The following is a 16968-nucleotide window of genomic DNA, read 5'->3' as shown; positions in this document are numbered from 1 at the left end:
ATATGAGTTGATCATATTCCTACTCCTATCTAGGTAGGATTGGCTTCACTTCGAAGGATCCGACTGTTTATGCACACTCTACGCTTTAAGTACGGCAAACCCAAACATATTAATATTTGCAGATGGAGTGTACATGGTCCATATTGGATCTTTGGAGAATCTCTGCCTCAGGCGCCAACCTGAACCAAGCTAAGATGGTGACTTGACTTCATCCCGCACCACAATTATTAACCAGAGCTAAATCTCCTCCCACCACACCCCTCGCATCCACCTTCGCGTCGAACATGTCGTTTTTCGGCTTCGACACGACCCTCCCCAGGGATAGAGCTTCTCAGGGTGGAAATCGGGGCATTTTCGACACTCCTGACCCTTTCGCTGAGGTTGCCCGCGCCAAAGCACAGGCGCAGCTTGCCGAAGACGACGACGTGTAAGCAACCCCCACACCCATTGACCGGGTGTTGGCCGCCAACGAGCAAGTCGAGTTCGCGCTTTGCTAACGCTTGATATCCTACGCCTTCAGCCTTGATTTTGAGGATACCTACGATGGCTTAGGAGACCGCCTTGACGATGATCAAGATGCCTTCAACGAAGATACCTTTGGCGACGTCGAAACCGGGCCCGTCGGTAAGGACTTTGACTTTTTTGGGAAGACTGCGCAAGTTGCAGATGCCATCGGAGAGGAGCAGGTTCGTTACAACCTCAACGCTCCCCGAGCCCCCGTCGCAGCTCCTGTCACCGAAACCAAGACGACGACTGTCGCTAGTACCACCTTGTTACAGCAGCCAAAACGAACTGGATACGAGAAGTACAATGACCCGGGTTACATTCCGGACCTTCAGGCGAAGTCTAGCGTTTGGGGCTTGCCCAAGAAGTCGGAACCCGCCCTTCAGGCCGTATCGCAGCCGCCGAAGATGATGAGCCTTGAGGAGGTGGAAGCGCAGCTTCGCGGCCATGGTATTGCACCGATACCGAGCGGGCTTCAGATGCACTTGCCGCCGCATGTCTCTGAGCCATCTCATCTCCAGAGGCCCCCGCACGTTCACGGCATTCCGGAGGGCTTCCAGCAATTGCCACCCGAGTTCTTGCAAGCGCAGTTCGCCAGAGGTGTGCCACCACAGATGTTGCATCCTCAGACAATGGCCCCAGAGCAGTTTCCTCATCCCGCTCATGCGCCTAGCCTTCCGCTCCACCCTCTCCAGACTCCCAATGCGCCTCCCCCGCCGCATATGGTGCCTCCTCCCCAACCTCAAGCAATCCCGCCACGTGCTCCGCATGCTCAACAGCACCCTCCACAACAACCGCAGCAGCATGCCCAGCAGCATAGCCGTGGACCTAGCGCGCAGCTTCCGTTGATCACGAATCCGCAGCAGTTGATGAATCTCACAGAAGAGCAGCGTGTGGCGTACCTCCTCGAAGATGCAAAGCGTGCAAAGCGAAACCACAAGATCTTCCTTCTATCCAAGGGTAACGGATTGATGACCCCTCAAGACAAGAACTTCATTACCCGTATCCAATTACAACAGTTGGTGGCAGCTGCTGGAAATGTTGCAGATAATGATTCTGAAGCCGTTTTGGCAGAAGATTTCTATTATCAGGTGTACAGCCAGATTCGAGGTGCTCCCCGGCAGCACCCCCATCAGCCCCTCGGCCACTTTGCGCAAACTTATCTACTCCAGACGGGCAATCGCCTCGGAGGCCATGGGTCTCGGAAGCACAATCAGAGCGCTGATAACCATATGCAGCGAATGCAGCAGCAGGTTCAGCGTGCGGTGGAGGCTGCCAAAGCGAAGCCGAAGAATAAGCAGCTTATTATTGAGGGCAGTTTAGGAAAGATCTCGTTCGGAAATGCCAAGGCGCCGAAGCCTTCGCTCAACATCAAACGTCCCGAAAGCTCAGAAGGCGGCAAGGCTACTAAAAAGCCACATGCCGATCTCAGCTTGAGCGACCACAAATCTATCTTGACGAACATTGAGGGTGTTTATAATACCCTCATGGAGCTAGAGGATATGGAGCGCACGATGCCTCCCCCGCCTAATGAGGATGACTCTGAGGCCATTCAGAAACACTTGGAGTGGCGCCAAAAAGTTCGCTCACTCAACCAGAAGTTATGGCAGGGACTAAAAGTCATGGAGCCTATCGTACCCAATTCCACTACACCCCATCCGTTCATCGCTTTCCTCTCCTACCCAAAGGGCAAGAAAGCAATTCCGCGCATATTCCGTCATATTGATCAAGAACAGCGGGTTACTATCCTTACCATGATTGTTGTTCATTTGGACACTTTGGACGTTGTTCGCCGAGCCCATCCCGTACCCGGAGAGACCCAGCCCGCTCTACCCGTGAGAGAAGCTATTGATCTCTTTTCACAAGCTGTCCTGCCAAGCCTTTTGGGCTATGTCAGCGAAGCTCCTTTCAACATCATTATTGGTCTTCTCGGACTGGTCATTGCTCAGACACATGTGCAATTTGTTGCCAAGACTAAGATTGGTCTGGGAATTTTGACGATGCTTCTCAGTCGCGCAGAAATCGTCAAGGAAGCTGGGCAAGCAAGCGAACGCGACTGGCAACAATGGGTTGAGAAGTTTAATGTTCTCTTCGACACCCTTGAGCCTATCTTTAGCGATATTTTCCCTGGATCCATCAACACCGGTGACGATATGTATGTCTGGCAATTCTTGGCAGCTACGGGGATTGGAGCAAGCCCAGAGCAACAGCAACGTTTGGTCATCGCCGTCAAGTAAGTGTCCTGCGCAATGTGCTTTGTCTTTTCAGACGCACGTGGCTAATTCTTGCTCGATAGGGATCGCGTAATGGAGACCGTAACACACAGCAAGACGCTTCCTGCTGACATGGCCAGCCAGCGACTTGGAAATGTCAACCTTTTCATGCGCGCTATTGGCCTGGATGTTGAGCTTCTCGGTTAAGATCTGAAGAAAAGGCGGAAATCCAAATTCCATGGGACTGGCTCTTCACCAAACGAGGCTCAGCGCATATGCCGTCGTGCCTGTGCGGCATAGTCGTGCAAGCTCGAGGCATATCAGTGAGAGTGCTCTGAGCGCTTACCGGACGAAGAAGTTTGGTGATGTTCCCTGTGCATGTTTGCCTAGCGGGATCCGAGCCGCAGAGCTTTCGATTGACTCCAGCGTCGGGGAGGGCGCTGATGGGGATTAAGAAAGCCTGAAACAACTAGGTAGCTGAAGCCCGTCCTACATGTTGGGGAGAATAATCAGTACTGACGAACGAATCGCGAATTGGCCGTCTAGCAGAATACTTTCTGTAACAAATGCTTTGCAGGAGCCGTCTTGTCCTTGATAGCGTGCTCAAAGTACAGCAGTAGCTAGCGTTATTATCTACTTTTGCATCACAGTGTCTCTATCTTATGCCAGAGCTCCTAAGTTCCAAGTACACAGTAATCATCCTCGAGTGCGGCCATTGAAAGCCAACCGGCTTTTCTACCCTGCGGCATACAAGCTATATATAGTAGCAATGCATGTTCCAGCCACGAGTGGATCAAGCGCCAGATAAAAACACGCAAGAGGAACCGACAGCACCTCTTGGAGGAGACAACCTTGCAATCTCACATTTGACCTAGATGTGACTGGCTTTACTACCATTTAGCTCAATCAGGAGGCCTTCGGATCGTGCTCCTCGGGGAAAACAGGTCCACACAGAGAGTGGAAACTCGACCCACACCGAGCTGCTAGTGCCCTTCGCATCCTTGGACCATGCGTCTGGCCTGGCCCGATTGCCCGATCAGTTGAGACGGTTTCGCCATTGTCATGCTCTGCAATTCCTAGCGGCACCGACAGCCCCGTATGTAGTACTTTCAGGCTTCAGCCGGGTCAGGAAAAAACATGGGCTGAGCTTCGGGGCAACTGTCTCCGGTCTCTTCGTCTCAGGGCAGATTTGTACTCCACAACACTGGGAGATTACTCAATATGGAGATCGTCGCGCATGGCAGAGGAGTACGTATGCTGCCGATGTCTGTGGCGCCGATCAGCGAGTGAGCTTTTTCGCAATGCACGAGTTGTTGGTAGAATTCAAGGGAATTGCTGGGAAACACTAAAGGAGCAGCGATACGAGCGGCTGAGGAAAGGACGCACGAGTTGTCTCGGTGGCTTGTGTAGAGTTGGGATGTGTCAATTGGTTGGATTAGAGAGAGTAGTACCTGCAGTCTGCCTGGTGCCCCTCCACGGCTCTGCTCCCCCACCATCAACCCAATTCCCCTTAAATATCCCGTCATCCCGCTGTCCCTCACCGTCTTTCTCCATTTTTTTGTTGCTGCATCTCTTCTACCCTCTCCCGGTCAATTGTCCCTCAATCGCACCGTCATCATGCCTTCTGGATCCGTTCTCGTCACAGGGTATGTGCAGAATCCCCGCTGTAGCTGTCCCAGACCGGCCGGCCCGCTAATCTATACATCTCACGCGCAGTGGAACTGGCTACATAGGCTCTTTCACCACCCTCGCTCTGCTCGAGGCTGGTTACAAGGTCGTCGTTGCCGATAACCTCTACAATTCTTCACCAGAGGCTCTTGAGCGCGTTGCCCTGATCTCTGGCAAGAAGGCCGAGTTCGCGCAGGTCGACATCACCGACGAGTCTGCGTTTGACAAGGTCTTCGAAGCCCACCCCGACATCGACAGCGTTATTCACTTTGCTGCTTTGAAGGTATGTGTCTCTCCTTCCTGCAATCAAGCTCATTACGCTTTGATTGCTCACCATTCCCACTCTTGCATATAGGCTGTCGGGGAGTCCGGCGAAAAGCCTCTGGACTACTACTATGTCAACGTCTACGGCACCATCAACCTCCTCCGCTCTATGGTCCGCCACAACGTCTACAACATCGTCTTCTCCAGCTCCGCCACCGTCTACGGAGATGCCACCCGCTTCCCCAACATGATCCCCATCCCCGAGGACTGCCCTCTGGGCCCTACCAACCCCTACGGGAACACCAAGTTCGCCGTCGAGACCGCTATCACCGACGTCATCAACGCCCAGCGCAACAACGCTATCAAGGCCGGAAACGAGGCCGAGGCTAGCAAGTGGAACGCCGCTCTCCTGCGCTACTTCAACCCCGCCGGTGCTCACCCCAGCGGTATCATGGGTGAGGACCCTCAGGGCGTGCCCTACAACCTGCTCCCTCTGCTCGCTCAGGTCGCCACTGGCAAGCGTGAGAAGCTCCTCGTCTTCGGTGACGGTAAGTTCTTTCTCCGCAGGAGCCCATCTGGCCCCGCCCAAGCTGACATGATCACTAGACTACGCCTCCCACGACGGCACCGCCATTCGCGACTACATCCACATCCTCGATCTTGCAGACGGCCACCTCAAGGCCCTCAACTACCTCCGCTCCAACAACCCCGGCGTGCGCGCCTGGAACCTCGGCACAGGCCGCGGCAGCACCGTTTACGAGATGATCCGCGCCTTCTCCAAGGCCGTCGGCCGCGATCTTCCTTACGAGGTCGCTCCTCGTCGCGCCGGTGACGTCCTGAACCTGACCTCCAACCCGACCCGCGCCAACGAGGAGCTCGGCTGGAAGGCCCAGCGCACCCTCGAGCAGGCCTGCGAGGATCTGTGGCTGTGGACCAAGAACAACCCGCAGGGATACAGGCAACAGCCGCCTGCTGAGCTGCTGGATCAGCTGAAGAAATAAGCGACGAACCGTTTTTGATATTTAGAGGAATTTGAACTACGATTGATTGATCTACTTGCATACTTTTGTTAAAAGTGGGAAGATAGATAGGATAGGCATCGCATGGATAGCGACATTGAGATTTAGATTGAATGAGACGAATTTCTTTTTTCCCCTTTGAAGGTATATATTTAGCGCTTATGCTTCTCGTTCTATAAAATATACTCTAGCGATAATCATATCACTACTTAGTGACATTCCCCCTCCTGCTCCGTCTCGATCCAGCTGTCTGCTCTTTTACGCCTCCAGACGCAGAAGCAGACGCAGGAGCGGACTTCGCATCCGTACTCTGTGCCTGTCCCTTGGTATTCTCCTTCAACTCGGCGTCCTTCTTTTCTAGCGCCCGCCTAACAGCCCCCTCCGTCTCCTTCGCCTCAATCTGCTTCTCACTCATTTCCCATAACTGCTTCCCGACCGCTTCATCGGTAACCTCCTTGCGCGCAAAATCCACCTCCCGGCACTCCTTGATCATCCACCCACCCTCACCGCGTCCAAACCGCGCCTCCATGGCCGCGTACAGGATACTCTGCGCACCTTGCTGCGGCGACTTGAGGGCAAGCCACCAGAATGGCCAGGTGATCAGGTAGACGAGGAGGCCCCATAGGGAGCCGCCGGTGAGCCAGCGGCGGGTTCCCGGGGTGCGGCTGTAGCCCGGGTCGACAAGGATGACACGTGTAGAGGTTGGTTGGCCGTCCGGGCGTTTGAAAGAGCTCAGATGTTTCTGGAAGGAGGTGGCGAAGACCATGAGGGAGAGTTTGCTGGCAGCGAAGAGAGATTTTGGCTTCGGTTTGGATTTGGGTTTGGCGGCTGCAGCGGTGGATTTCTTTGATGGTTTGGAGGTTTTGGTCTTTGTCGGATTTTGGGTGAAGGTGGGAGTGGGAACTGCCTGGCTGTCTAGCTGTGCAAAGTCGAGCTTCGGAGCTCCGATGTAGCTTGAACACGTTGTCATTATGATACGGACGTCACGGTGCGGCGGCTGGACTCGCAGCGCGGGGCTGAGGATGCTAAGGAGGTGGAAGTTCGCGAGGTAATTGACCTGCCATTCCTCGTCTATTCCATCAACTGTGATCTTTCTCTTAGCTGGGGATGGGGACGCTGTGTTCCCGCAGAGTATGAGCATGTCCAGGCGGCGCGGTGGGACGTTATCGATCCATTTCGTCGCGAACGTTCGGATGGAATGGAGGGAGGAGAGGTCAACCTGCTCGGCGTAGATGAGCTGATTGTTTGTAGACTTGCGCAGGTCTTCGATGTATTCGACCAGGAAGATGTCCGATTGTGAGTGTTGCGTGAGGAGGATGATTTGGGCGCCGCGCGTTGCGAGTTCGTGGACGACGCTGGCTCCTATGCCGGATGTTCCTCCCTAGGTAAGTTATTAGCAAAACATTATAGAAGCAGAGAGATTGGATTAGCATACAGTCACCATCACAACTTTAGAATGCATCAGACGTTCCGACTCGTTTCGAGCACCGCCGAAGTAGTACTTCAGGGCTACGATGAGGAGCAGCCATGGTGCGAACTTCAGGACCGTGTAGATGTGAGGGATGGACGATAGGCCCTCTGTAATCCCCTTGGTAATCAAGGGAATGGGCATCTCGACCTATGAAGCTGTAAATTACGTCGAGAGATGATGTGGGAGAGTGAGTGAGAGGAGACCAAGTTGCAGCTCTGGAAAAATAAACGGCCAGTAACGATCGGATCGCGGCCGATCTCCCGCCGCCTCCAGAAATAGTCTGACATCAACTCCGAGCCCAGAACTGGGAAACTCCATGACTACAATCCATGATGTCCAACTACGAAGATGAGGATTACTTCCTCCCGCTGGAAGACCAGCGAGTCTTTGGCGCGGGGATTTCCAAGAAACGCGTCCCGTTTGTGCGCTCTTCGGACCATGAGCTCTCGACCCTCACTTCCTCCGCACCAAGCACACCGTCCGGCACGGGGGACAGTATAGCGAATAAATACCTTTCGATTGTTATGCCCAAGTCCTCAGGCGCCTCCACCCCAGCGCCTTCAACCACAGCATCAGATTCAATACCTCCATCGCCAACACTACCCACCCACCCTACTAACACCACCGACCGCAGCCACTCCGCCCCTCCATCGCCAACGACAACAAGTACAACAACCTGCGAAATCTGCAATCTCCCCCTTCCAACCTCTGAAACCGAACTACAGTCCTACAAGAAACATGAATCTTCACTTGCGCATCAAGTCTGCCTCACACACTCGCACCCACCATCGCACCTCGACCGCACGCGGCACGGACTGCGCTACCTCGAGTCATACGGCTGGGATCCTGATAGCCGGCTAGGCCTTGGAGCTACGGGGGAAGGAATTCGAGAACCTATAAAAGGGAAGTTGAAGGCTGATACGGTGGGGCTGGGAGCTGTTTTGCCTTCGCCGGCTGTGGAGAAGAAGAAGGAGAAGGTCCAAAAGCTGAATGCGAAGCAGGTGAGGAAGGGGCATGTGGAGGCGAGGAAGAGGGGGGAGCATTTGAGAGAGATGTTTTATCGGGATGAGGAGGTGTTGAAGTATCTCGGGGGCGGGTGAGGGCTCGGGTGAGGGCTCCTTTTGTGGCTGGCCGTATCTCTTTGACTTTTACGTTGCGGAGTTTGATTTTCAAGATACCCTATCATCGGATACATTTGTATAGTTAGTCATAGAGCTTGATTGATTGATTGATGATTGATTCTAGTAGTTATGTACGTGTAGTGTGGCAACTGAACGGAAGCTCATGAAAGAAGAAACATCGATTCAGTACCGCAACGCCTTATTGCTAACAACAAACCTAAATGGTATCACAAGGGCGCGGCTAAAACAGAGAGTACACAAGATGCCCAACGATTCCTAAATAAACGCTATCGGAAGAAATGGCGGCGCTTCTTTTCCTTTCCTTCTTTAGGGGGTTTCGAACCGGAGCTCGATGGCTTCTGGGCGTTCGATCCGAGGGACATTGCTCCCATAGCAGCTGTAGGCGGGGCGGGAGAGGGTGTAGGAGCTGGAGCCTTTTGGGGAGCAGGCTGCGGTGGGGGATCTCGCTCGAATAAGTGCGCCGGTGCGGTGGGCTTGGGTCTTTCAGCGGGGATATCGAGCTGGCGCTTATCTGCGCTCAAATCGCTGACTTGCCGCAAGAACAGGCTGGGAGTGATCATGTGGGATGTCGCGAGGAAGACGTCTTTTCGGTGTGCTTCAGAAATCTCATAGCAAGCCCTTGCTTCGCCGTAGGTAGCACCTCCACACATGAACACGATTATCCGCTGTCGTGGTTGCTCTCCTGTTGTGCGTGTTCGAGCCCAGGTGGGTTTGGCACTTCGGAGTGAAGCTTGCGCCATTGCGTCCTGTTGTGAAGCCGCACCACCTGCGTCAGTCTGTGGGCGCGTGAGCGGAAATGTGTTGGCGTCCAGCGTTCCGCGAATGAGATCCTCGAGCATCAACTTGACGTTGAGTTCGTACCGAGACAGACTCACTTCATCTGAATCGGACAGCACAGGAGGTTTTCTGGTAAACAGTGGTTGGACGGGTGGTTTATCATCCTTTAATGGCTTGTCGACTCTGGTGCCGAGCAGGTCCAGGTTCGAAATAACTTGCCCATCCTGAGGAGGCAGCTGTCCATGGGCCATGAGTTTTCGGATATCCCCTGGGAGTAATCCGTGCCTATATATAATGTAGAGAAGCAGGAGCCTCAGTCTGTCTGTAGAGGTTATAGCGTCATCATCGAGTAGCTGCACGATCTGAGCGGCCAGCCCCTTTGCCTTCTTGTAGTTCTCGTCTAAGCCGGTCGCAAGACTTTGCTCCACCGAGCTGACTTCGATGAGTTTATGGTCTTGGAAGACCTTCATGCACTCTTCCGCCATGTTGAGATGAAGGGTATATGCGTCGCGACCTTCTTGAAATTCCCGGAGACCAGCCAGCATATCCTTGATCACGCCCAGAGAAGCCTTGTTACTGTCACAAGTTAGCAGAGAAGCGACGAGAGAAAGAAGGGAGAACAAACCCTTCCGCAAACTGAGGATTAGCAGCTCGGAATTTGGCAAAGTCTTCGCCGAGTTTCTCCAACACGTCTTTCATATGCATATGTCTGTACTCAACCCAGACTCTATCTTGGTCGTTGATCTCCATTTCTTTGGTTTCCTCGTTGAAAGCGCCCTTGTTGATAATGGTTTTATATGTGACTTTGTCCCCTTCCTTAATGGGCAGCAAATCGTGGACCATGGACTGGTACGTAAATTCGTGGATCAATGGCGCAAACAGGTCCATAGATCGGTCTACAATCAGCAGCACACCACGCGGCCTCGGAGACGGAGGCGGAAAATCTCGATTGAATTGCGCAAACTGATCCAACTCGTCTTGGATAAAGCGGGCGAGATGCGAACACAAGACACTGGCCTCATGAGAAGGGGTTCTAGGCCTATAGTACCTGATGATGGGATATTCTCCCAATGTCGCGCAGAGAGACACGGCCTGCTATGGTTATTAAATGTCGTAGGGGTATAGATTGGGCAGCTGTCCCACCTTATGCGCCAATGTAGCCAGGTGCTCGCGAATCAGATGGTTGCAGCCGGGGTGAAACAGGATCGGGAAACTCCATGGATCCCTGAATGTGACAACGCGCGATTCCCTTGGATAGTAGTCAATGCTGATGGTCTGGAAGCCTGCAATTTGCTCCCTCGCCATCGGCAGTCGATCAATGCGAGATCGCAAAGCTGGGTCGAGAACTGCCAAGCGCTGTGAGCATGGAACACCTTTGCGTAACGAGGGTTGACCAACATGACGTCCACACCAAATAAGACTTCTTGTATCTCCGTCGCTCGAAGTCTGCTAGGACACAGTCAACAATATGTGGAAGGGCGGAGAGTATATAGAGGGCAGCTATCGGTTGGTTGGACTGCCGGCGGTTCTCGATCTGTTCGATGTCTGGCGGTAGAGCAGATCAGATCATGCGAGCTGCTGGTAAGGAGTAGCGAACCGGACTTACTGGTGACATTGAGATTGAGGATATCATCTTCCTTGACTGCATTGTCGATCAATTTTCGACTAGCTTCGTCCACCACCAGGACTTTCCACTACAAGCAACCCCCGGCGTCAGTCCGTCATAGATCAAGAGGGGGAAGGCGGGGGTTATAGATCGCACCTCGTCGCCTGCAGTAGAACGGATCGTATTCAGAATGACTAGCGGCAGTATGAGGTCAGCAACAGAAAAAGGGACGAAGAATTTCGCAGCATGATTCAAGCAGGAAAGCGGGCGACATACTCTCACGCTGGATGTTGAGTAGTGAGCTCATCGTAGCTGGCCGGCAGCCCGCAACAGAGTTGCAGCTCCTAGGTTCGCACGCGGTCGTTGAAAAGAGCGGATAAGAGGGTCTAGCGATGCGAAGTACGCATAAAAGCCAGACAACAGGAGCCTGGGTGTCAGCAGGGGTCGTTGAAAGAGAGTGGTGTTTATGAAACGTATCAGTTGCTTCGGGAGAGCCGTGTATCCCCACCAGCTCTCCGGCGGTTGGCGGCGGCTCCAATAATGTAATCTATTGGCAACGCGGTGAGGAGGCGACTTTTTTCACGAAACTCATCAGTTTTTCCCTCTGGCATTTTTTTTATTAACTCCCGACCCGAAGTACATGAGGTTTTGCGTCTGACTGCGCTGTCAGTAATAGCCGCGAGGCGACCTAATGCGCTTTCTTCCCTCGTCTTTTAACACATGACTTTTCCTAAGGTTCACAGAGCTCCTCTGATAGCTCCAGCTCGCTGCGCGCAGCAAGCACAGCTTTGCGAATTTGCTATTGTCTTACCTGTGTCTTCTTAAAGACCTTTTCAGGAGTGATGCAGTTATGGATCAGTTTAGGCAGTCAGCGCCTGGTTTACCCTTACCAATCCTCATGGCGTCCTCTCGTGCGCAACTTTGCGACAACCCCAGCACTTCAACGAACGTCAAGACGAGCAAAAAAATTGGAACTCAAGAAGAAACAATTGAAGGAAACAGTACGATTGTTTTATCCACCCGCAATCCAACCCACTCAATGCGCTGACAATCCCTATCTATAGGCTGAACCTCGCCGCGTTGAAAGCAAAGATCTCAAACAGAAACTTCTCGCCCGCGATTTCCCCGGAATTGTCACAACCCAGCTAAGAAGCCTCAAAGATGACGAACCGCCAAATCAGTCCGCTGAAGATCTCGAAGCATGGAAGAAATTCGAGCGCCGCGTCCTCAATGCGTGTATGCTGGACGAGTCTTCTTTAAAGAACAAGGCCAGCCCTTTGCGCGAGATCAAGCGCACGCTCCAACAGGCCTTTGTCAACCGCGGGAATCTTGGTCTGAAACGCGAGCTGGAGTTCATTCGGTATGCGCATGAACTCAATGTGAAATTCTCGGAACCCAATCTGGACCAACAAAAGCAGATTGCGGACCTGCGATTTCCGGCCGAATGGTATCCTCAGGCACGCGCTACACAACGCACTATTCACCTACACGTTGGGCCCACAAACTCGGGAAAGACATACCATGCTCTAAAGCGATTGGAGGCGTCAAAGAACGGCTTCTATGCCGGACCCTTGCGGCTCCTTGCTCAGGAAGTGTATCATCGCTTTCAGAGCAGCGGTATTGCGTGCAGCCTTGTCACAGGTGATGAGGTGAAAATTCCTGAAGGCCAAAAGCCACAAATTGTGAGCAATACCGTTGAGATGGTCAGCCTAGGGCGGGCTTGTGAAGTAGGTGTCATTGATGAGATTCAAATGATAGCCGATCCGAACCGTGGTTGGGCGTGGACTCGCGCTGTACTGGGCTCCCGTGCGAAGGAACTTCATCTATGCGGAGAGACTAGGTCGGTACCCTTGATTAGAGAGCTTGCAGGTCTCACAGGGGACAAACTCGAGATCCATCGGTATCAACGGTTAAACCCTTTAAAAGTCATGAATGAAAGTCTCAAAAGAGATTGGTCGAAACTCGAAAAGGGCGACTGTGTAGTTGCTTTCTCTCGGGTTGCAATTCACGCTTTGAAAGCTGAAATCGAAAAGTTCACGGGTCGACGAGTCGCCATAGTTTACGGTGGCCTGCCAGCTGAGATTCGCACTCAGCAGGCCAGCCTTTTCAATGATCCAGACAACGACTATGATTTCTTGGTTGCCAGTGATGCCATCGGCATGGGCTTAAATTTGTGAGTTACCCGTCGTTCAGTTGCTTTCCCTCCGCCCGCCTTGTCTCTAACAGTTCAAAGGAGCTGCAAACGGATCATATTTGAAACTATTGTGAAAAGAATTCCCGGAGGACTTGTCAGGCTTTCGGTTCCGGAAATCAAACAGATCGGAGGACGAGCTGGTCGCTATCGATCAGCGGCGCAACAAAATAGCGACGGAAACCAAGGCACGGGCGATAATGTTGGCTATGTCACATCGATAGAGGAAGTTGATCTTCCATACATTCGCGAAGCAATGACTGTGGAACCGCCACCTATAACTGCCGCGGGCCTGAATCCCTCCGATTCTCACTTTGAGAAATTTGCAGCCTACTTTCCACCAAACGTCTCCCTTGAATACACCATCAAACGCCTATGGGAGGTATCTCAGGTTCACCCGTTATTCTTCATGTGTGACTATCGAACCCTAGTCGAGAACGCCGAGGTCATCGATGCGGTGAGTGGCATGCAAATAGCAGACCAGATAACGTTCATGGCGGCACCAATACACGGGCGAGAGTCAGAGGGCCGGGAAGTTGCTGTCGCCTTCGCGCAGTGCGTCGCTGAGCACTCGAATGGCCGACTGCTTGATATCCCAGGCCTTAATCTTGAGATTCTGGAAGAACCCGTGTCAGGAAACAAGGATTATTTGCATCAGCTTGAATCTTTGCACAAATCTGTGATTTTGTACTCATGGCTCAGCTTCCGATTTGGTGGAATCTTTACGGATCGAACTCTGGCCTTCCATGTGAAGCAGCTTGTGGAGGAGAGGATGGTCAGGGCGTTAACCGAATTCTCTGCCAACAAGAAACTACAAAAGAATGCCTCCTTGCTTCGCCAGATTGCTCTGCAGAAGCAGCTTCGTGAGCAGCAGCAACTGTTGGGTGAAGCAGAGGAGTCCGGCGACTCTGAGAATCCGGAGGAGCAGCCTTCTGTCTCAGAGGAATTTGACGAGTTGGACATGTCCGACGGCGAAGAGTCCCCTGAACTCGATTTAGATCTACCAACCGGCGAGATATTCGAGGCCCCGCCAGCACCGAAGGCCTCCACCACCGATAATAAGTCCTCTGACAGCGAAGAATCCGCTGAGCTCGATTTGGATTTAGTACCAGCCGGCGAGATATTCGAGGCCCCGCCGGTACCGAACGCTCACACCACCAATAAGCCCTCCGACAACGAAAAATCCGCTGAACTCGATTTAGATCTCCTGACCGGCGAGACATACGAGCCGCCACCAGTGCCGAAGGCTCATAGTACTGCCAATAAGCCGTCCGACAGCGAAGAGCGCGCTCAAATTGATTTAGACCTACCAGCCGGCGAGACACACGAGCCACCGCCGGTCCAGAGGCACGCCAATAAACCCCTTGATGTCTAGCAGAGAGGCTTGTGTGTACTGTACATTTACATCATTCGACTTCATGTATCACTACTTGCATTGGGCTATAGACATGTACATTATCTCATTAGATATGGTTTTAGGAGTTGGGGAACAAGGACATTCTTCATTCTCGGATCGCCCATCAGTTTTCCAAGGCACTTTTCCCCGTCATCATCGTCATCATTTTTGAGAGAAGTAAACCTGCCGTGATGGAACTCTTCAACCATTGAAGAGCATCCAAGTAAGCAATGCCCCCACTGATTGTCTCGTAAAAGGCCCCGATCATGGAAGTTGCCTCTCCTGAGTCTTGTCCTCAATATTGAGATGATTGCTGTCCCGAAGATCGGATATCCCCGGAAAATTCTTACCAGTGAGACAGTTATATCACAGTCTCCTAAGCAACATGCAATACCAACTCAGACCCCGAAAACGACGCCTGATCCGTCAATCGTACTGAGTAGTCGTGCCTCTTCCCGATGGCAGTCCACATTTCATTCTAAACCCAACGGGACTTCTGACCCTGACTTTGTGTTACCTGCCACATCACCAGGGTTCCTTGCGTCCAATGGGGTGGGGAGGGATTTTTCTTCGGTGTCTCTCGATTGTGATGGGTACCTTCGGGCAAGTATACTTTTCCTTTGTCCAAACCTTCTCCTCTTTCTGTCGTGTGGCTTTTCTTTTTCTAGGGTTGGAAGACCGCCGCCACCTTCGCCTGCAGGTTGTAACAGTACGGGTCAGGACGAAGTCTTCCGGAAGCACACCTCGGATCCAAGCTTTGTCTGGTGTTTCGAATCATTCCAGACTCCGGTTCAGCCGTCTTCCTCCCTCGGAGGTGGGGATTCGAGATTCTCTCACTCGTAATAGTGATCTCAGCCCTTGGACTGTAAAGCGCCCTATCATTTGCAGCATTGCTGTTAAGGCCGAAATTGGCCGACGACCATCGGACAAGGGTCCAGTCAAGAACAAGGAAAAAATCAAGGATAAGCATCCAGAATTGGAGCGGCGCACCGTTCCTGGACTGGCGAGACTCGAAGATCGCCGTGTTGACAAGTCACTGGCACGTCAGAGCTGTACTCCGATACCTTTTTTGCCAGTCCGGGGGACAGTCCTTCGCGAGGTTGGAGTCGTTTAGTGCCCTAATGCAGGCTGGGGAAAACACTCCCTGCGCTATCTCCACAACCGGTACGAGCGAGGATAATAATAGGTGAGACTAATCATATGGCTCGCTCGAGTGATCTCATCCTGACAGCATAACAAGCGTCTTATCGGTCGCCCCAGGTTGTTGATTTGGCGGCGGGAGATGAGATGTCTCAAAACCCCGCTGTTTGCCTCTAGCCGCTCCGGGCATAGCGCGCCTTTCGAGTATTCATTCTGCCGTCGTTTAATTTCTCGGTCCACGGTTTGGCTCCGTCTGCTGGCCTTTGTCATCCAGTTTCCATGCTTTCCATATGCCCGTGGACCACTCACATTGACGGCGCCATGTCTCTCTTTAATCTATTAATCTATTTTGATAACTCCTTTCCAAGACACCGTTCCATTATTGCCTGAGTCGGTGGCACAAGTTACAACAGATGAGAGCCCAATGTGACTGTGTGGCATGCCCGCCAGCCTGCATGCCCACGATGGCTTCGCGACCCATACGGACCATAGATACATCTCCATGATTGATCGACAACCGATCTTCGTCGGGTTTACAATGGCTTGCTGCAGCTCGCATACAACCGAGCGGATGTCCTGGTCGGGCACACAATATGTGAGAATTCCACTGCTTTTCCAGTTCCTGAAAGAAACCCATGCTCATGAATCGCAGTCGTACCATTCGAGCCCACGTGCCTCACCTGAGTCTTCTCCGCTCCTTTTTCTCTCCATGGTTCTTTATCGACTCCCCGCCACGTACTGAACCCTAACCAGGCCACTGGCTGGAACTTGATCTATCAGGCCCAGCCGCCAATGCACCGCCGACTCTAGCTTCACACTAGGGCTGAGATTCATCCACTCGACTGCCCAGTCAAGGTCCACTCTGCTCACAAGTTGCCTGCCAAGTCGACCCTGCGAGGGAAAGTCATCCTCTTGGTTATAGCGAATTGAACGTTGACCGACTGGGGTGCGACGGCATGGTTGCAGCCGACGGAAATGACGCATTGGCATCCTCCTCCCAGCCAACATGATAAAGGGCCTCTCGTGTGCCTTAAGTTCTGGTTTCCTCATTGTGTGAGCCTTTTCTTGCAAGAGCTGCTTCGCAACCCACGGTCGTTTCTCTTGTGTTTTGTTGCTACATTAATAATTGTTCTTCATCTCATTAATATACCCCCTCGAATAATATCTATTGCAAGCTCTTGACGTCCTCTCGTTCATACAAGCTCAACCATGAAGGTCAACTCGACCCTCCTCTTGGCCACCACCTTGGGTGCGGTCACCGGTGTCCTTGCTGCACCGGCCCCTGCCCGGGTTGAGCGTGGAATCGAATTCGGCGGATCCGTCGGCGTCGACAAGGAACTCCACTGGGGATGGCCTGGTCACGGTGGTGGCCATGGCCCAGGAGGTGGTCACGGTCCTGGCGGTGGTCATGGTCCTGGGGGTCCTGGACATGACGACGATGATGAGGACTGCGACGACGAGACCACAACCATTCCTCCTCCCACCACCACACCCTGTGATGATGATACTACCACTCCTCCCCCGGAGCCTACTACCACCACCACAACGCCTTGTGATGATGATACTACCACTCCTCC

At 52.8% G+C, this 16968-nt stretch overlaps 8 protein-coding genes across 8 annotated transcripts; 6 read left to right on the top strand and 2 right to left on the bottom strand.

Annotated features, from left to right (window-relative positions):
• Nucleotides 1-238: 238 nt before the first annotated feature.
• On the top strand, nucleotides 239-3513 carry BJX68DRAFT_59504 (deadenylation-dependent mRNA-decapping factor PAT1). Its single transcript, XM_071049466.1, has 3 exons — nucleotides 239-427; nucleotides 521-2737; nucleotides 2801-3513. Exons 1-3 carry the CDS (start codon nucleotides 285-287, stop codon nucleotides 2922-2924), a joined length of 2484 nt encoding a protein of 827 aa, XP_070900136.1. The 5' UTR covers nucleotides 239-284; the 3' UTR covers nucleotides 2925-3513.
• A 697-nt stretch (nucleotides 3514-4210) lies between these two features.
• On the top strand, nucleotides 4211-5762 carry BJX68DRAFT_59482 (NAD-dependent epimerase/dehydratase family protein). Its single transcript, XM_071049464.1, has 4 exons — nucleotides 4211-4363; nucleotides 4434-4668; nucleotides 4741-5197; nucleotides 5256-5762. Exons 1-4 carry the CDS (start codon nucleotides 4335-4337, stop codon nucleotides 5648-5650), a joined length of 1116 nt encoding a protein of 371 aa, XP_070900135.1. The 5' UTR covers nucleotides 4211-4334; the 3' UTR covers nucleotides 5651-5762.
• Nucleotides 5678-7318, bottom strand: BJX68DRAFT_59492 (putative oxidoreductase). Its single transcript, XM_071049465.1, has 2 exons — nucleotides 7104-7318; nucleotides 5678-7049 (listed from the first exon to the last, which is right to left on the bottom strand). The coding sequence occupies exons 1-2, from the start codon at nucleotides 7278-7280 to the stop codon at nucleotides 5874-5876; spliced, it is 1353 nt and encodes a 450-aa protein (XP_070900134.1). The 5' UTR covers nucleotides 7281-7318; the 3' UTR covers nucleotides 5678-5873.
• A 153-nt stretch (nucleotides 7319-7471) lies between these two features.
• On the top strand, nucleotides 7472-8239 carry BJX68DRAFT_265667 (putative G-patch domain protein; the record flags this gene model as incomplete). The annotated part of the gene is made up of 1 exon (XM_071045296.1): nucleotides 7472-8239. The coding sequence occupies one exon, from the start codon at nucleotides 7472-7474 to the stop codon at nucleotides 8237-8239; it is 768 nt and encodes a 255-aa protein (XP_070900133.1).
• A 32-nt stretch (nucleotides 8240-8271) lies between these two features.
• BJX68DRAFT_234815 (Sec1 family protein) lies at nucleotides 8272-11231 on the bottom strand. Its single transcript, XM_071039804.1, has 7 exons — nucleotides 10941-11231; nucleotides 10821-10858; nucleotides 10665-10752; nucleotides 10457-10603; nucleotides 10202-10404; nucleotides 9684-10150; nucleotides 8272-9634 (listed from the first exon to the last, which is right to left on the bottom strand). The coding sequence occupies exons 1-7, from the start codon at nucleotides 10969-10971 to the stop codon at nucleotides 8548-8550; spliced, it is 2061 nt and encodes a 686-aa protein (XP_070900132.1). The 5' UTR covers nucleotides 10972-11231; the 3' UTR covers nucleotides 8272-8547.
• Nucleotides 11232-11251: 20 nt separating this feature from the next.
• BJX68DRAFT_59377 (ATP-dependent RNA helicase SUV3) lies at nucleotides 11252-14514 on the top strand. The gene is made up of 3 exons (XM_071049462.1): nucleotides 11252-11665; nucleotides 11729-12837; nucleotides 12898-14514. The coding sequence occupies exons 1-3, from the start codon at nucleotides 11507-11509 to the stop codon at nucleotides 14228-14230; spliced, it is 2601 nt and encodes an 866-aa protein (XP_070900131.1). The 5' UTR covers nucleotides 11252-11506; the 3' UTR covers nucleotides 14231-14514.
• BJX68DRAFT_59378 (uncharacterized protein) lies at nucleotides 14515-15575 on the top strand. The gene is made up of 2 exons (XM_071049463.1): nucleotides 14515-15437; nucleotides 15492-15575. The coding sequence occupies exon 1, from the start codon at nucleotides 14799-14801 to the stop codon at nucleotides 15363-15365; it is 567 nt and encodes a 188-aa protein (XP_070900130.1). The 5' UTR covers nucleotides 14515-14798; the 3' UTR covers nucleotides 15366-15437; nucleotides 15492-15575.
• A 1025-nt stretch (nucleotides 15576-16600) lies between these two features.
• BJX68DRAFT_265664 (uncharacterized protein) lies at nucleotides 16601-16943 on the top strand (the record flags this gene model as incomplete). The annotated part of the gene is made up of 1 exon (XM_071045295.1): nucleotides 16601-16943. A coding segment is annotated over one exon (343 nt), but the record flags the coding sequence as incomplete, so codon positions are not given.
• Between the last annotated feature and the right edge of the window lie 25 nt (nucleotides 16944-16968).

The sequence above is a fragment of the Aspergillus pseudodeflectus genome, assembly GCF_044049435.1.
Source record: "Aspergillus pseudodeflectus strain CBS 756.74 chromosome Unknown BJX68scaffold_16, whole genome shotgun sequence".
Classification (NCBI taxonomy): Eukaryota; Fungi; Ascomycota; class Eurotiomycetes; order Eurotiales; family Aspergillaceae; genus Aspergillus; species Aspergillus pseudodeflectus.
Note: the sequence above shows the minus strand (reverse complement) of the source record. Positions and strands in the feature narration are given on the sequence as shown.

Coding starts and splice junctions, on each gene's coding strand:
- BJX68DRAFT_59504 (XM_071049466.1), top strand. CDS start 285: ATGTCGTTTTTCGGCTTCGACACGACCCTCCCCAGGGATAGAGCTTCT. Junction 428..520: donor CTTGCCGAAGACGACGACGT/GTAAGCAACCCC, acceptor CTACGCCTTCAG/CCTTGATTTTGAGGATACCT. Junction 2,738..2,800: donor CGTTTGGTCATCGCCGTCAA/GTAAGTGTCCTG, acceptor CTTGCTCGATAG/GGATCGCGTAATGGAGACCG.
- BJX68DRAFT_59492 (XM_071049465.1), bottom strand. CDS start 7,280: ATGCCCATTCCCTTGATTACCAAGGGGATTACAGAGGGCCTATCGTCC. Junction 7,050..7,103: donor CTAAAGTTGTGATGGTGACT/GTATGCTAATCC, acceptor TAACTTACCTAG/GGAGGAACATCCGGCATAGG.
- BJX68DRAFT_59378 (XM_071049463.1), top strand. CDS start 14,799: ATGGGGTGGGGAGGGATTTTTCTTCGGTGTCTCTCGATTGTGATGGGT.
- BJX68DRAFT_59377 (XM_071049462.1), top strand. CDS start 11,507: ATGCAGTTATGGATCAGTTTAGGCAGTCAGCGCCTGGTTTACCCTTAC. Junction 11,666..11,728: donor AGAAACAATTGAAGGAAACA/GTACGATTGTTT, acceptor CCCTATCTATAG/GCTGAACCTCGCCGCGTTGA. Junction 12,838..12,897: donor ATCGGCATGGGCTTAAATTT/GTGAGTTACCCG, acceptor AACAGTTCAAAG/GAGCTGCAAACGGATCATAT.
- BJX68DRAFT_59482 (XM_071049464.1), top strand. CDS start 4,335: ATGCCTTCTGGATCCGTTCTCGTCACAGG. Junction 4,364..4,433: donor GGATCCGTTCTCGTCACAGG/GTATGTGCAGAA, acceptor TCTCACGCGCAG/TGGAACTGGCTACATAGGCT. Junction 5,198..5,255: donor GCTCCTCGTCTTCGGTGACG/GTAAGTTCTTTC, acceptor CATGATCACTAG/ACTACGCCTCCCACGACGGC.
- BJX68DRAFT_234815 (XM_071039804.1), bottom strand. CDS start 10,971: ATGAGCTCACTACTCAACATCCAGCGTGAGA. Junction 10,604..10,664: donor CCTCAATCTCAATGTCACCA/GTAAGTCCGGTT, acceptor CTCTACCGCCAG/ACATCGAACAGATCGAGAAC. Junction 10,151..10,201: donor TGGCTACATTGGCGCATAAG/GTGGGACAGCTG, acceptor TAACCATAGCAG/GCCGTGTCTCTCTGCGCGAC.